The sequence below is a fragment of the Talpa europaea genome (genome assembly GCF_964194135.1).
Source record: "Talpa europaea genome assembly, chromosome: 3".
Taxonomy (NCBI): domain Eukaryota; kingdom Metazoa; phylum Chordata; class Mammalia; order Eulipotyphla; family Talpidae; genus Talpa; species Talpa europaea.
The window spans coordinates 115060205-115079132 of NC_140069.1; the positions used below are offsets into that span (position 1 = coordinate 115060205).

The following is an 18928-nucleotide window of genomic DNA, read 5'->3' on the forward strand; positions in this document are numbered from 1 at the left end:
AGATGTTATGTCATATTTCAGAATCATATACAGTATTGTAAACCAATATTACCTCAATCAAAATAATTATAAAATTTTAAAATGTTAAGTTAGGTGAACAAAATTTCAAATGATTCACTGTAATCTCAATCTTGAAACATGTCAAATAGATAAAATGAATCTTGAAATTTCTTAAGCTTATATAACTAAGCACTCATGTTGACAGAAGACAAGCACGAATATAACCCAAAAATTGATGAGGCAGTTCCGTCACTGTAATTTTGTGGTGCTTGGCTTCTCTAAGCCGTTATCAACCTTCTGTAAAATGGGTACAGAATGTTCTCCATCCTGTTATTTCAAGTATGAAATTAAGTTTCTGAATGTTTGGCAGAGTTCTTGGTATTTACTTTTATCATTCTTAGCATTTAGTCATTGCTCCATGACCTCCGATAGTGTATTTATTCAATAGAAAGTGTTTAATGGAATGTTTTGCATTATATAGACCCAAAATATCAAGAGACTATTTTTCTCATTGATCTGGAACTGTGTGATTATAATCTTGCATTTTACTATGATTTTCAGGAACTTGAAATAAAAAAGTGCTAATACTATAGTTATAAAATTATTACTAGATTTAGATTTAAAATGCAAACAGTTTCATGGTTATTAACTATATTTGGCTAGAATGTAAATTGTAACTTTTAAATAAGTGAACTACATCTAAACATGCATGTCTGTCTACAAGTATATGATGGTAGAAATATACTGCATATGGAACAGATGCAGTATAGAGGTAGTATAGAGGTAGTATAGAAAGGGGGCAATTAAAAATCTTTAAAGACGATTCTTTGCTAACTTGTTCCAATCAGCTTCAGTATGGTATGATAATTGTAACATTGGGAACAGCAGGGGATTAGATTGTTTTTCTCTATGCCATTTGTTTGTTGTAGCTGAGAATAGAATAATCTCCCATTGTCTACAGGGAAATTGCTGCATTTTTTTCCTGGAACTTCCAGCGCTAGAGACATTATTCATTCCCAAAAGAATCTGTATGCACTGTCTAGGACAGCAGGTAGGGGTGACGTATACTCCCTATGGAGGAAGTCCTGGAATTTTGATACTGTAAGATACCATATAGAGTTCCCTTTCTCTCCACATAAATCAAAGAAATAATAACTATCTCTCTCTGGTTTCCAAAATTTCAGTGCAGCCAGAATAAAATTTCTTCCTTCCCTTTGCCATGTGTTCAAGGGATTTTTAATTGGCAACCTTTGGTGTATATGGCCCAATGAGCAGACTGACTTCTTGATACTTGTATAAAATATTGCTTTTTCAGAAACTGAAATTGGAAATAAAAGCATCCAAGTTTCTACGATCAAAGTCTGTCAGTGAAGATTCACAGCTGCCAAGTCTATTTCCCTCTTAACAAGTTAGGGCTCTCTCATCAAACCTTGGACCAGTGTGTACACCAATATACAGTCACATTTTTAGCATGGCACATTGGTTCTTTCTGCCAGCCATTTTATGAAACTCGGCAACTTAATGCTGCCCCAGATCAGAAATCCATATAGGAAAATAACTCTGGCAGCCTTCATTTGAGCAAAACAGCAAGGGCTCTATAATTTTTCACATGAAGGGAATGAAGGAGTCCATCAAAATAATATAATATGTTACACAAACAGTTTAAAGTCATTGATTGGCATGCAATGGAATTACTAGTCAGACTGCTCCAGAAATATCACATCCAGTGGTGGTCTTCTGGGGTGAGAACTTCCCTGACTGTGCACCCCCAGTCTGGACCCTCAGGACCAGGAACCAGCTCACATTGAAGCAAGAAGTACATTTTTTTCAAAAGCAATTCAGGGAAGGGCCTCCCCGGTGGCATAGTGGTTGAGCGCTGGGCTGCGAAGCTGCCCGCAGCCTCTGCAGATCCCCAGCTGCTGGCAAAGGTCCCACATGGCATGGAGACCTCACCTGCCGCCCGCTGCTCCCCTCAGCAGCATACCTCAGTCCTGCCTGTTCTGCTCTCAGCTCTGACTCTGGTGAATTCTCTCGCCCTCCCACACTTCTGACCGTACCCAGTGCTTGTATAAATAAATAAATAAATCTTTAAAAAATAAAAAAAAAATTCAGGGAAGCATTTTACAGAATGTTACCTCGAGTCTTGCAATAGGGTTCCCCCCACTCTTTTATGGTATCAAAAACTAAAGTCTTTCCTCTAACTAAAACTGCTGCTTCTGCCTGTCTTAAAAGTCTGTGAATATGTACAGGCGTAGGTCAGTGCACGTAAACACTTTCAACCACTTGACAGGAGGCAGCAGTCAGAAATGAAATGGATGCATCAACCCTTTCATTTCCCCTCCTCCCTTCCTCAGCACCCCCCACCACCTTGTAATTCATTTTTCTTGCTCAGCCAGAAAAGCTGGCAATTGACAGTTGCTGGTTGGGTACAATAAAGTGTTGGAAAGCACATTCATGGAGGGTTCCCAGCTCCACCCTGCCAGCTGCCCCCCATCATTTCAGAGGAGGTTTTATAGTTGATATACCCAGTATTGGAGTGAGGTCAGAGGTGGTGGTGGAGACACCACGCTGGCCTCTAGGAACCACTTGTGTAAAAAAAGGAATCCTGTTGTTCAGAAATACAATTAACGCTGCTTGAAAATGTAACTTGACTTTTGTGTGTATGTGGCTGAGCGTATTTCTCTGATTCATCTGCCTGCATTTGTGTCCCTGACGTGACAGGAGAGGGAGACTCTGCATCCATTTTTATATTCATGTCCTTGCAAGGGTTTGTAAGCTATTTTTTAATTATTTTGTTTTTATTTTCTTCTAGTGAAATCAAAGTACTCTTTAAATTTAGGAAGCTAGTTTCATTATAGGGGCTTTCTCTGATACCATATTTGTCTTTGTTTGCTTGCTTGTTTGTTTGTTCATTTGTTTGTTTAAAATTCATTACATTGTTTTAGAGAAATGACAGATTCACTGACCATTTAATGCTACTGAATTCCTAAAGTGAGCAAGCCATTTAGCAAGCTTCTGCTCTTTGGAGCTTTACAAGAAACAGTCTTTTTTTTTTTTCTTTCTTTTTGCTGCCTTAGTTATACTTTTAATCTAAAGTGTTGTTTCATTTTTGCCTATTCAGCAAATAATCAGAGCCTTTAGTTTCTCTTAGAATGTATTTTCTTTCTCCTTTCCAACAAAGTAAACTGCAACTATTTAAATATATCTTACCACTCAATGCCAAACACAAAGGAAATGTAAATAGATTTTAGGCTAATTCACATCTGCCAGGGAGTAATTGTTGAATGCATGCTGATTAAGCATATATTTTTTTAACCAAGTTTTTAATTAGGCATCTGCACCAGGTCACACAGTTGAAATTACAAAATGTGATTAAGAAGTTTTTCTTTCTTTAGAGAAGTGACATCCATGTCTTGATATCCATCCTTCTGCTTGCAGATACAATGCTGGAGTTCCTGGTAGCTTTGGTATAAAATCAAAGAACCTTGGGGTAAGCCCTCAAAGGTGTCTCACTTGCCTGTTAACTGCCCTACTGACCGTTATTTCAGTATCCTCATTTCTCTGCATGGATGCAGTAGGGCAGCTTTCCACATTCTCACCAGATGTAGGAATCCTTAAAGCTGCACCTTAGAAATTATCTTTTCTGACTTTCCTTTTACATGAAAAGAATTAGACCTAGAGAAGTTATATTTCTTGCCCAAGATCACACTTCCATTGAAATAATTTGCATTAGAGCTTACATTTGATGAGTCACAGTGCCTGTCACCCTTCTACCTCTGTGTTCTCAAAGCCCTCTTCCAAACTGTGTATTTTGGAGAACTGCAGAAAGTGGACTGAGCTATTGCAGTGGAGTTTGCAATTATTTGCTTCACTGCTTCCCTCCATTAACTTAGCTAATCAAAAAAAAAATATTGATGTTCATCTCTCTATTTTCATATTCAGGAATTAAAGATCCTTTACCCAGTGTTCTGACACATAAGATTTAAGGATCACAAAGTCCCCAAGTACAATATGTCTTGTACTCTTTGGGAAACTTAACGTTGTGTGACGTCATCTAATTATCATTGACTTCAGAGAAATTCTTTAACTTCTCCTAGGCCGAGTTTCCAGATATATAAAGTAATAAAGGTAGGAACTAATGCTGTCTCATTTGGGTTTTATAAGGACTTAATAAAATAGAGTTTGCAACTATCAGATAAATGTTTAATTTTTAAGGTGGTAGTCACTATGGTCAGAGAAATTTTAGTTACTATGAATGTGGTTAAATGAATTGAAGAATTAAGTTGTAGGGATGAGCATTGACAAGCAGGAAGAAGTAATTAACACTTAATAATAGGGAGTGGTCAGAAAGATGATCAAATGGTAAAGCTGACTTCAAAGTGGGTTCAAAGCAAGGAAGGAGGAGATGGCAAAACATATATCATGTATAGGGGCATGATCTGAAGCTTGAGCCAACTGAAACACAGAATAAGTTGGGAGGAGAAAGGAGATGGTAAAAAACATGCTTTGCTAGAGAATTTGACTCTCTCTGTGACCACATACTGAAGGATGTTAAGCAGAAAGAACATCAGAGAATACGGTAAGGATAATGAGTCAAGAGAGAAGCAGGTGGAAGGCAGTTTCCAGTGCTACATTATTACTGGTGATAATGCCCTTTACTTGCAGAATATTCAAACTCTCCTGTGTCCTGTGCCAATCCTAATCAGAACAGCAGATTTATTAGCATCCATGTACCCCCTGGTGGTGAGAATTGGAGACCCCATGATCCTGCATGCTCACAGAATCATGCCACACGCCAGGTTTCCCTTTCCTAGCCCTCTGTGGCATCATTTAAGAGACTGTTGTAGACATTCATACAATAGATGGTCAGACCCTGATCTCAGTAGTGGAAGTAGGCAAAGAGAGGGAGAAACCAATTGAAGTGATAGCTTAGAGGTAGAATGCAAGGGCCTTTGACTTAGAATTTCAGAGTGAAGAAAATACTGTAGAGACCATCTGGTACAGTCTTCTCTTTTTATAAAATGGTGCTTAACTCATATTCATAGTTGAATATAATAAATCTTTCCTGCAAAAATTTTATGACTAAACGAGACATAAGACCCAGAGATGTGTGGGCACCCCTAATCATTGGCATACTTAATATACCTCTTGATTCCTAAATGAGCACTCTCTCCATTATCCCACACTTGGACTCATTTTTTTTTTAAAGTTCTAAAAGAGCATCTGAAAAAAAATTATCTGAATCTTATTTTATTGCAATGTCCTTATTCTTCTCATATTCATTCACAGTCATTTATAAGGTAGCACAAAATTAATAAAAATTCTTCTGATGAAAGCATTTTGTCCTACCTCTTATACATTTCCATAAACTATGTTTGCTTTTTGTTTGCATTTCTGCCTAACTTGATGGATGTCTGTAACAGTGCTGTCTGTAAGACAATGTTTAAAGTCAATAGAACCACAACAGTAAGGTCCAGAGCTATAGAAGATGGAATCTTCTCCAACTAATGGCTGTTTTCATAACTTTTGCTCAAAAGAGGCCATTTGGGAACTTTAGCAGCTACTTTAAATTCTTACAAAAGAATGATGTTCTGCATTTATGACAATAGAAATAGAGGAAATGGTCTTGGTTTTTAATAAAAGACTAACTCAGGCATAAGAAAAAACTCTTGGACTATAAGAGATATAGAACCCTCTAACAGATTAATCAGGGAACCTGAGAAAAAAAAGCAAAGACTCATTTATTTCCTTAGGTGTTTGTCTCCTTACCTTTCACAGTTTGTGAAATAATTGAGAACATGCCCAGACCCACACATGTGGATGATCTGAGTTCTACCCAGCACACTGCCACCATTGTGACACAATTCAGATGCCTTTGTCCAACTGATCCTTCTGCCCTAACCACATGGTATTTATATTCCAGAAGGGAATGAGGAATCTGAGGACACTTTCATGAGGCATAGTCTTCTTTGTTGGGAAACACTGTATTCAATTATAAGAGTAATATATATGTCCTTTCAAATTTATGTGTGTAAAGAGCCAAAGAATTTACTGAAATTCATCAGTTTATAAAACATTGAAATTGCAAATATTTATTCTTTCTCATCCTTAAGATTTTTTACCTTCCAATCTACATTGGTCATTTGTTAAAAATTTTAATATATGTACCATATAACTAATACTAGAAAAATGTTTTACCAATTTATCGAACATTTTCACATATATCTTTCTTGTAATGTAGGTAGACTTGTTATTGTTATATTCACTTAATAGATGAGGAAACTTACTAGATGAGGAAACTGATGTTGAATGACTTGTTCAAAGAGCAGCCCAAAGAGACCCAGTTTTAATTTTATTTGTCTGACATATCTCAGTGCTTCACTTTGGAAAACGGATTTTAATAGGATCAGTTATTTTCAATGGTGAGTAACACACCTGCTGAAATATATGTGGGGGTTGTAAAACAGAGTGAAAATGAATTTTTGATATTATAATAAAATTAAATTGAATAAAATTAAATATTGTAATAATCACATGAAAGTAATAGACAAATCTTATTCACTGTAGAAGAAATTGAAAAAGCAGTAATTTTTCAAGTTTTCACTATTTCAATTGTAATCTTGCCTATGATGAGATGGGATAATTATTGAGATCTTTTTTCCTTTTATCAAAAATTTATATGACTCGGCAAAAATAGAAGCTACAAACACTACAGGCAGCAAATTTATGTACACTTTATTTCAGCCTTCCACTGACTAAATTTTTTATTCAATGAGAATTTATCCTACATAGTACCTAAAGATTTCTCAACACAATAATGATATTCTATATTTGATGTGGAAAACTTGGAATGGGTAGGGAACTCCTACAAAGAAATAAAATCTGGAATGAATTTGTAGTCCCAATATGAGAGGGGAAAAATCTGGGATGGGTTTGTAGTCCCAATGTGAGATAGGAACAATCTGAGTAAGAACAATGGGGAAAGATTTCTTTGAACAGGTGAGAAAAGAAAAAAATAATTGTACTAAAATTTTATGTAGGAAGTATACTTGAGGTTAGAGGGATAACTAAAGGCAAGTGGCAAGTTACAAATCATGAACAGTTAGGAAACCAACAACCATAGGATTCCTCCCTTCAGGTGTGATCACTATAGTTCTCCCTTCACCTAAGCACCCTAAGTCCTCCAGTGTGATAAAAAAAAAACAGTGTAAAACAATGGTAGTTGACTAAAAAAATACACTATTTAAAAAATGAACACCTAAAAAAAAAAAAAAAAAGAAATCAAGACTGGTGCTTCCTTGTGTGATGAAGACAAAAATAGGTTGATAAAGAGTGTTGAACAGTAGTTCTAAAGATTGTGTAGTTTGAGCTTGATAGCGGAGACTATGAGAATGAAGTGTCATTATTATTTTAGTCTAGTTCATGGTGGCAGTCAGGGAAGGTAAACGGTTATTAGTTAGTGAAAAAAGCTGAAGGGAAAAGTGCTACAGGCTGCAGTAACTCAGAGAATGCGGTAGCCGAGGAAAGAAGTATAGAAATAATTCCGCCTTAAACAGTGCTTTACAAAGTGCCCTATTTTATCCAAAATGATAAAGTATTCCAGAAGTAGCCAATATTGTGTTTTGATTTCCATGACTAGGAAGGAAACCAATTATCCCAGAACATTTTCTCATACAGGCCAGTAGTTTTAGCCTCATGCATTTGCTTCATTGGCCTCATTCTCCTTCACTTGCATTTTAAAATCCCATAATAGAGAATCAGGTCATTATGAAAGCAGTCGTATGGAGACACCAAGCTCATCAGTCACACCAAATTTAATCAATAGGCCTGAAGTCAATCGCCCTAAAACCATCTGGTCTCAATATGATCTAAAGTGAGTGTCCATATAAGAAACAATGTCCTGTTTCAGGCAATATGGCAATGACAATGTGTGCTTGGCTTTCAAAAGAAATACATCATCTTACTTTTATGGAGAACCTTTCTTTGGTAAAATTAAAAGTGTTTTCACAAGCATTATCTCATCCTCACAGTAGCTCCATGAAATAGGAAATAGAGGAGATATTTTTATTCCCATTTTATAAAAGAATAAATTGAGAGATGGAGAGGTCAAGTGACTTTTTTCCAATTTTTTGTCTTAAGTAGGCCAATGGAACTAGAGCTCGAGCCAGTTTTTCTAATGACATCCTTTTCGGTATTCCTCAGTCCAGGCTATCCCAGAAATTGGCAAGGTACCATCGGATGACATATACCAGGTGGCTCTTATTTTTATTTCACAACATGTAAATGTCATTCATATAGCATAGTCTATAAATATCCTACCCAGCCAGTTCTATCTGAACAAGCTAGTGTTTGCTTACATCTCCATCTACAACACCTCTTGGCATGACACAATGTCCAGACATCTATACACATATGTATTGAAAGGGGGCAGTTGAATACTGTCAAGTTGTTGGATGGCTGTATCCTGTGATAACTAACTGCTCATCTTTTACATTCAGAAATCTTCTGCATAACCCCATAAAGATACCGTTGCGGAGCCCTCTATCACTTGCTTCTTGATGACTTGAAAAATTGCTCTGAGTGGAAAATATCCATAAATTTTAAAAGGTAGTCTTACTGAGAACCACAAATAATTCTCATTCCATTTCTAAATAGCAAGATCACATTAAAACTCAAAAATAAATAACATTAATCACTATAATTCAAATAACTACTCTTTAGACCTGGCAGGGAATCTTGAGAGCTTTGAACATTACCCTTACTTCTTTTTTCCTATGAATGTCTGGCAGACAGACAGAGGGAAGAATAAAACAGGCTTGGGGACTGCAGGATTTGTTAACACTGATTAAAGTTAGGCAGGGCATTAGAGGAAAGTGGAATGTTACCTTCCTGCCTCTTGCCCACTCAGAAGCCATACTCACTCTTGACTATGACTAGTGTAGGAATATCTTAATGGAACTTTCCTGATTTTCTAAAAGGCTATAGCTAAGGGCAGATAATAATTATTGAAAATGCAATCATCTTTTGCATAACAATTTAGGCAGCTCTTTCACCTGCATGATCTCATTTGCTATTTCCCATAGAATAATAAATTGCTATTATTATTGTTCCTCACTACCTGTGCAGAATGTAAATCACAGAGGATTTAAGTTTTTAACTTCAAAAGTAAGATAATTTGTTGGTGATAGAGTTGGAAATCTAACCAGTCTTTTAACTACCTATCTTATGGAACCTACAAAGAAAGTTGAACTAAGAAAGGAGGTTAGCAGAAAAAAATAGTGAATGTGTTTAAAAAAAAAAAAAAACTAACCAGTACTATTTTTCCTGATTAATGGCAAATAAACATATCAAAAGATGCTCACCCTCACTAGCAATTTGAGAAATGCAAATTATAGCCATGATCACACCCATTAGATTAGCGAAAATTAAGTCTGGGAATGCCAAATATTATATTAGATGAGGAGTAATGAGAATTCTGATACTTTATTGAAGAGAGCGTAAATCAATATGACCTATTTTGCCAGGCATTTGCCATTTTCTAATGCAGTTGAAATTCATGTGGCCTATGCCAAGCAATTCTATACCAACATACATACTTCAAAAACTTTCCCATGTGTGCACACAATGACCACAGGAAAAGGTTCATAGATTAAGAGGCAAAGAACCCTACCACCACTAATAGAAGAATGCAAAATATTAATGAATGATGATGTAGTTTTCCAACTGATACTATATTGTAGTGAAAATTATGAACTAGAGCTAGGTTTCAAAATAAATAGACATCACAAATACATTTGAGGGAAGTTTCACAAGATTAATATATACACCATTTATAAAAAGTTTAAAATATGGGAAAAAATCTTCAGAGATTATTATTGGAGGATTAAATATTTCTTGGGGATATGATACATGGTTACAAAGGTATCTCATAAAAATATAAAGTACATGTGAGTAACAAACCTCAAATGCTTGGCTATGATAGCCTTCAGAAAGGGCAGTGAGCGAAAGCATGTGAAAGAAGGGTACCTCCCAGATTTAACTCTTTATGAGCAATGTTTTAATCATTAAGCGAGATGGTACACAGGTATCTATTATTTCAACCTTTTAATATGTAAAATATGTGGTAGTAAAATAAAAAATAGAAGAAGCAGGATGAGAAGGAAAAATGCCTGTCTGAATCAGATACTTCTCTGGGACTCTGGGATAGCTAGAATTAAAAAAATATATGTCAGAGCAGCCCCAGCCTAATGAGGAGTCATGGTGGCAGAGAGGAGATGTCCATCAGAGTTCATCCTTCAGTCTTGGTCCAGACGTTACACCAGTGCCCTCTCTTTGGTCATAATTGAAAAGTGAAGCTCCAGCTGACTAATCACATTGTCTATGGCATCTTCTAAAATAAGAGCTACCCTGGATCCCTGAAACTGTTTGGCTCCTCTGTCTAGATGTCTTTAGCATTATGAAGTAGTTCTCTAGAATTTGGAAAAAGAGTAAGTGTTAATCAGGTCTATGTCACTGAGGGCAGTTTACTCAGGCATGTTTTATTCATGAATTTTTCACTTATAAGTACACTTAATGAAGAAATTATTTTGTATCAGACATTTTCAATAGACCTAAGAAAGGCCAGAAAACCATTTAATTCTGAATATCCAACTGTTTTTCATTTTTGATGTTTGCAATTTTGATGGACAAGAATGTCTCAGAATGAAATCCCTAGCTGTTTGCACTACCCATTGCAGAATTTTTCTGATAAATTGATGTCTGTTGAGTTACTCATTTGACAATCTGTGAAAACATGTCTTTTCATCCCTCATATACTTCTCAGCATAGGGAGGCACAGTCTCAATTTGCAAGTTCAGTTCTCAAATATTATGGCTTTTTGAGGATAAAAATATCAATCCATGATAGAACAGTTCTCTAAAAATAAAGTTGTTATTCATACATAATTGAAATTTTTTAAACAATTATTTCAAACAAACATGTTTTCCTGCACTTTAAGGGGGAAATATTTTATTTCTGAATATTTTTATAATGAATAATTTGTATTCAGGGCATTTTAATATCATAAAGTTAACTTATAACTAGTAGACTTCTGAAACTCGGAAAATTCATTGGCAAGAACAAATACCTTTTTTGAAAAGATCTACAGAAATATCAATTTATCTAACATCAAAGGATGAATCTGTGGCTGCTTCCTGTCTGAAAGACAAGGTCCCAAAGCCTTCCATACTATTTTGGCAACAATAATATCAATAATGTTCCACATTTATTGAGAATTACAAATGATAAGACACTGTGCCAAGCACTTGTCCTGCTTATTGTATTTTATCCTCACAATGTTACAAATGAGAAACTGTGACTTAAAGCAGGTAAGTAATTTATCCAGTATCATATATCTGCTAAGCAGTAGATCCAGGGATCTGGATATGGCTCCAGATCTCTGAACCCAAAACCTGTGCTTTTGACGTTTGTTTATGTGTACATAGAATCTTTGCAATTACACCTGGCTTTAAAAGAGAAAATAAATGGTCTGTTTTCCATTTCTATAAAAAAAAAAAAAGCAGTTGAATCAGACAAGTGATACCAAAGTAAACATACCAGGGCTTTCTTTTTCATCCAAAATATATGACCATCATTTCTCAATAATCTGAAAATTCTTTTAACTGAGTTGCACTGAAAATGGAGATGAAGATGAAAAAGAAGCAATAGAATGTATGCTTCTTGAAGGTACAAATTCTTCTAATCTCTTCTTTCTGAACTTCAAAAATAATCAAATAGCATTTTTTTCAGCATTTGATTATTTGTTGGCAGACCTATGTAACCTTGAGTTACCTACAGTAAATTTAAATATTATTCTAATTGATTTTCTCTGCTTACTGAGAAACGGAATGCCTCTTTTCACTAGTCATATAAATAATTCCATTTCTCTATTGTCAATGTTAATTGAACTTACCTCATTTTGTCAATCTCTCTCTTTTTCCCTTGCAGGTGATGTCATTGTCTATATTAATGAAGTTTGTGTCCTCGGACACACTCATGCAGATGTAGTCAAACTTTTCCAGTCTGTTCCTATTGGTCAGAGTGTCAACCTCGTATTGTGTCGAGGCTACCCTTTGCCCTTTGATCCTGAAGATCCTGCTAACAGCATGGTGCCACCCCTCGCAATAATGGAGAGGCCTCCTCCAGTGATGGTCAATGGAAGACATAACTATGAAACATATTTGGAATACATTTCTCGGACCTCACAGTCTGTTCCAGATATAACAGATCGGCCACCTCATCCTTTGCACTCAATTCCAGCTGATGGTCAGCTAGATGGCACGTATCCACCACCTGTCCATGATGACAATGTGTCTATGGCTTCGTCTGGAGCCACCCAAGCTGAACTTATGACCTTAACCATTGTGAAAGGTGCCCAGGGCTTTGGCTTCACTATTGCTGACAGTCCTACAGGACAGCGGGTGAAACAAATACTTGACATTCAGGGATGCCCTGGCCTGTGTGAAGGAGACCTCATTGTTGAGATCAATCAGCAGAATGTACAGAACCTGAGCCATACAGAAGTAGTGGATATACTTAAGGACTGTCCCATTGGAAGCGAAACTTCATTGATTATCCATCGAGGAGGTAAGATAAACATGATTCAGCATCAAACACGCAATTAAAAATAGTAGGACCTTAACAATAATATTGTAAAAGTGGAAATTTTCTCGAGTTAAATGAAATTATGCATTAAAAAATATAAGTAAAGAGGTAAGAGAAAAATAGGAGTCTAGGAAGGTACTTTTTTTTAGTTCTGAGAATATATCTTTCTCTATTTTATATTAAACCTGATGGTAATATGCTCTTAGTCTAACAAGTTTATGTTGCTATGAACTTGGTGGGGAAGATTAAATCCCCAAGTATAAATGGGCTATAATACAAAAGTTCTTTAATATATCAGTTATAGAGTCATCAAGCTCATTTCCTATTGACTTAATTAAGAAACCTAATTTTTCCAGAAGCAATGCTCTGAATTGTGCTTAGGTTTCCAGGCTACCAGATGGAAGCCTGTTTAACCCCTTCCAAGCCCAAACATAGCCTGGGTATTGGTAATTCCCATAAAGACCTTAGGAAGCTTTGATCCCATGAAAAGAAAACTCTTCATAGTTGTGAATAGGGCTGCTCAAGACACTTATTTAATTGTACAGAGTCTGCTCCAGCTGTAATTACCTGTAGTGCCTTCCTTAACCTGGAAAGAAAATTATGGAACAGTCAGGGCCAAGCTTCTGGGCTGAGTATTCTAGGTAAAGTATAGAAATTGGAGCAGTAGAGGTGTGGTAGGAGCTCTGAGCCCTGGATGCATCTCTGTCTTCTCTATGGGGAAGAGAATGGAACTAAGAAGGGGATGCCTTCATTTCTCTGCTAGCAAAGATAGGAGGTTATTTGAAAATAGAGTAAAAGTAAAAGGTTCATGTAAATATTCTGGTTTTTCAGTTAACCAATTTTGTAGGATACCTAAGTCCAAGAGCTCAATGTCACACCTATTACATTGGGGTGATACTACCTGATCTGATGACAGTGTTCTTAGTATTGAATGGCCCACAATACATGCTCATTAAATGTTTGGTGAGTCTTAATTTAGCAGTGAAGTCACAGCGGGAATGGGTCAAAAGTAGCAGTTCTCTGAATAATGCATGCTTGAAGGACACATGTGTAACAGACATATGAGATTGCCCATTCAAAGCACTAAAAACCGTATGAAAGCCCTATCAGTTGAAAATGAAAACAAAGGAAGTCAAAAAAGAAAGAAGCAACTTATATGATTTATTTGGCCCTCTCTGCAGATGCTTCGCCATCAAAGAGGTTTTCATGTTGTTGATTCCTTTTGTGGAAAGAGACACCAAATATAAAGCATTTGTGAGCAATGCTATACAAAGAATTATGTTCTTATATTAAAAAGGGAAATTAATATGATAGCAAAACAGTCTTAACTTTGACCTTCTTATGGCTTTGTTTCAAAATAGCACTTGAATCTTGATAATTAAATATTGACAGTTTATTTTAATTTCTCCCATTGCTTGTTTAAGATTAAGAGAAATACTCTTCATTAAAGAGCCATAGCTTGATAATGGGCAATTAAAAATCATATCTTTGCAATAGGTTCTTGGTATTTAAAGTTAAAACTGAAAATCTGTGTGATATCCACTATATGATTTATAGAAGCAGGTTTGGAGAGATAGATAGATAGAGAGATAGATAGATAGATACATACATACATACATATATATATATGTTTAGAGACACACACATATATATGACTTTAAAGACATATAACAGGAAAATTATTTTGAAATTGCTTATTTATTTTACTTATATATATTGATATTACTATAATTTTAGCCTTTTCTGAAAACATTGGGCACCTAATATCAACTAGACTATCTTGTTCTTACTCATTCTTACCTTCTCCCTCCTGCATTTAATTTTCAAGTATCCAATTTTTTTGCATTTTGTTTGCATTTGAGGATGAGGAACTTATTTTTATGTTGTGGCTAATGTAGAATTTTAAAAGAGAAGTAGCCTGTAATGCTTAACGTATTTCTAAGTCAAAAATCTGTGTTTCCCCATTCCCAGAGTTTGCATTCATCTCTCTGGTAGTAATAGGAACTATTACCATGTTTTTATGATGAAATTCAGTTTGGGTTTCTTCTTTAGGGTACTCAAGTGTTTCTGACCTCTTTCAGCAAACCCTAGTTCCTCAAGAGCAGTCATAGGCCTGGGTCCTAAAATCAGGATCGTAGTTGTTTGTTATCATTATTTACTAGGATTTTTTACTTGAAAAAAATTATGTACATGGTAACTTTTTAAAATAGTGTCAGGAAATATACAATGAAAATTTCTCTTGTTTGTCAGATTTTCAGGGTTTTTTTCCCAGACAATTTTTCATATATGTTCTTCTAGAAAGTTTATGTGTTAATTAGCACAAATATAATATATGTAGTATGTTTATCAAAACAAAAACAAGCAGGCAATTATAAACTAGAGACATCCTACAGGGGAGGAGGTGGGAGAGGGCTCAAAGGGAGGGGGGAGGGAGGGAGGAGCACAGGGAACTGAGGTGATGGTGCCCGGGTGCATTGGTGGAGGAAATTCTTTGGGGACTACACCTGAGGGGGCAGGGGAAGCAAACATTGTTTAAAAATGAACAATGTTGTAAAATATATATAAATTTAAAAAATATGAAAAGAAAAAAGAAAAATACCGGATGGTTTCACTTATAAGAAGAATGTAGGGGATCCAAATAAGGGATCAGGGAAAAAAAAAGAATTATAATAAAGTAAAAATCAAAACCAACAGGCAATTATAAACCAGAGACATTCTACAGGATGGGGAGGAGAAAGTTGGATCAAAACAGGGGAGGGAGAGCACAAGGGACTATGGTGATGGCACACGGGTGAATTGGTGGGAATTCCATGGGGAATATACCAGAGATGATAACGCATACATTGTATAAAAATGAAGAATGATATAAAAAATAATTTTAAAAATAAATATATGTCGTATGTTTATATATGTGGATATAAATGGAATGATATATCTACATATGTATAAAATATCTTAGTTATTAGGGTCTTTTATTTTTTAACACACACTGTTGTATTATAATTCATATAACATAAAACTCACCAGCTATAGTAATTATAAGTACAATAAGTATTTACTTTGCTATGGTAATAGTCACCATAATCCTTAAAACATTCATCATCCCAAATTCCCCTGACTACAATAATTTCTAATATTCTTTCTAAATATTTTCCCTACCTAGAAATTTTTATAAATGTAATCATACAGTAGATAGTCTTTTACTTAGCATATCGCTATTGAGATTAACCGTGTTGGTATGTGTATGAGTAGTTTGTTTCTTTCATTGCAAAAGTTTTCCATTTTATGGTATACTACCATTCACCAGTGGATGCATATGTGAGTTGTTTTCAGTTTTTTGCTTTATAAATAATCTTGCTATGAATGTTTGGACACAAGTGTTTGTGCGTGCATACGTTTCCATTCTTAAGTAAATGCAGAGGAGTTATACTGCTGGGTTAAATGCAAGCATATATTTAAATTGTTAAGAAATTGCCAAAAATGTTTTCTAAAATGGCTATCCCATTTTACATCCCCTCTAGCAATGTATGAGATTTCCACTTTCTGCCCGTTGTTGCCCTACTTCTTGTTATCATCAGGTTTTCTTTTTTATTATAGCTGTTCTTGGCAGGCTACAGGTAGCTTTTGTGGTAAGAATTTGCATTTCTCTGATATTTTCATATGTTTACCATATTTTCATGTGTTTATTAACATTCATATATCTTCTTTGGTGATGTACCCACTCAATACAATATTTTGCCTATTCATATATTTATTTAGCTGTTTATCTTCTTAAATTGTAAAACTTCTTTATGCATTCTGAAGTCCACTCTTTTATAAGATAAATAATTGCAAATATTTTCTCCTCATCTGCAACTTGGTTTTCATTTTCTTAATGGTACCTTTCGAAGCTAAAATGTTTTAAATATTGATGCAGGCCAAATTATCTTTTTTGCATGTTGCTAGATTCTGTCTCTCTATATTTTGTTAAGAAATTTTTAACTGGTCTAGGGGGAGATTTTATGTAGTTTTCATGTAATGTCTTTGCCTTTCTTTTCATTCAATACAGTACTGGCCGCATAAAATGAGTAGGGAAGTGTTCCCTCTCCCTCTGTTTTCTGAGTTTGTGTAGAGTTGATATTTCTCCCTTAAAAGTTCAGTAGAATTCACCAGTGAAGTGTCATATGGGCTGAACTTTTATTTGTAGGAAGATTTTTTAGTTACTAATTAGCTTTCTTTTCTCAATTTAGGGCTATTCCAATTTTCCATCTCTCTTTGAGTTTTGGTAACTGATGTATTTCTGGGAAATTTTGCAATTCAACTAAGCCATTGTATTTGTTAGTGTAAAATTTTTAGCAAAATTTGATAAAATCCTTTTTTATAAACCAAGTTTTAGACTCACTGCTTTTCTTTATTTTTCTGCTATTTCAATATTTTCCATTTTTTTTAATTTCTTCTCTTCTACTGACTTGGTGTTTAATGCACTTTGCTGTTTCTGTGTTCGTGAGGCAGATTAATGAAGCTAGAATCATTTTTGCTTTCTAATTAAATTTTGCTTTCTAATTAAAGCACTTACAGTCATAAATTTTACTGTCAGCACTTACTTAGCCAAATTCCGTAAATTTTTTATGCATTTTCTTTTTCAACCAGTTCAAAATAGTTTCTTACTTCCTTTGTCATTTCTTCTTTGAACCATACATTAGTTAGAAATGTGTTGTTGATTTTTCAAACATTTGGGATTTTCCAATTACTTTCTGTTGATTTCCAATAACTTCCCTGTGGAGAAAAACATGTTTTAAATTTCCTTTTAAATGTATTGAAATTGTGTTATGACTTAGTGCTTTTTTTAACATCATCTCTTAGAGGACTTTATGTATTAGTTCCAAAATACATCTCATTATTTTTAATAACTTATTTAGTCAAATATCCACTAATGGATATTTTGATTGTTTTCAGTCTCTTTCTATTATGAAAATACATCTTTACAAATCTTCCTCTGCACAGGAGAGATCTTTAGTATCAATTTATTCTTTCAACAAATATTTGAGTGTGTATTATGTACTAGGCATTTTTTTGGCACTGGAGATAAAGCAATAAATAAAGCCAACCACATTTTTTATGGAGTTGACATCTCATTGGAGGGAGATAAATAAAAAATAATTGCCAACATAAAATGTCCTGCATTTACTTGTTATATTTGTATCTCTCATCCTCCTGATGTTTTATTCTTGAATATTTATTAGTAGTCACTGAGTTATTCTCACATTTTTTTCCATTTCATTTCATGGGATTTGGGGTATATAATCAGAACATTTATAAATCACAATCACTTTATCTTTTCCTTTCCTATTTGTGTACCTCTGATTTGTCTAATAAATTTGACTGTTTCTTGAACACTTAATTAAAAGGGGAGATGATGGGAATTTCTATATAATTCCTATAAACTATCTCATTTTACACTGTTAAATAAAAAACTGGCTTCTTATTTGAGGTGAATAGTCACTATAGTAAGGAAATTACTGTTGCAGTAAGAATCATAAAAAATGGCATCTATGAAGATGATCATTTTTTTCTCTTTTGACTTGGCACTGTGATAAATTTCATTAAGATATTTATTTATATTTCATATTTAACTATACTTTCATTCCTAAAATAAACTACATTATGTTTAATCATGTGTTCCAAGATACTATTTGTTTATATAGAATTGTGCATCAATATTAATTAGTGAGATTGGTCTGAAATTTACTTTTTCAAGTTTTTGTTTTGCTTTGCTTTGTTTTACTATCAGAGTTATGCTGGTGTCAAAAGCAATCAAAGCTTTACATTTCTTTCTGCTCTAAAACAATTTAAACAACATTTAAGTTATCTAGTCCTTGAAGATATAATGTAATATGCCTTTGAAATCTACTTTGGATGAGTCAGGTTTTGTGTTTGGTTTGGATTGGTGACAGGACTTTTGCAACTTTCTCAGTTTCTCCCATAATAATTCATTTTCTTTGAGTTTCTCTCTTGCATGGGCTCAGTTTTATTATTTATATTAGCCTGCATAATTACTTCTATTATCCATGTTTTTCAAATGTATTTAAATAGAATTGAATCGAGAACATTCTAATTTTTCCTTGCATTTTCCATTTTACTTAAAAGTATTTCTGTTATTTCCATATCATGGTGGTGCTGTTTCTTTTTTTTTTTTTAAGATTTATTTATTTTTATACAAGAGCTGGGATACAGGCCAGAGGCACAGGAGGGTGAAAGGATTCACCAGAGACAGAGAGGGGAGCAGAACAGGCAGACGACCAAAATA

The 18928-nt window shown here is 34.7% G+C and overlaps 1 protein-coding gene across 4 annotated transcripts in view; it reads left to right on the forward strand.

The window, feature by feature from the left end:
- MAGI2 (membrane associated guanylate kinase, WW and PDZ domain containing 2) overlaps window positions 1-18928 on the forward strand; it is a gene marked incomplete at both ends in the record, with an annotated part of 1136641 nt that overhangs the window by 926616 nt on the left and 191097 nt on the right. For all 4 annotated transcript variants that reach the window (XM_084230806.1, XM_084230807.1, XM_084230808.1 and 1 more), the window contains one exon: window positions 11986-12624. In XM_084230806.1, coding sequence (XP_084086932.1) covers window positions 11986-12624 — 639 coding nt within the window. The remainder of the gene's footprint in view (window positions 1-11985; window positions 12625-18928) is intronic.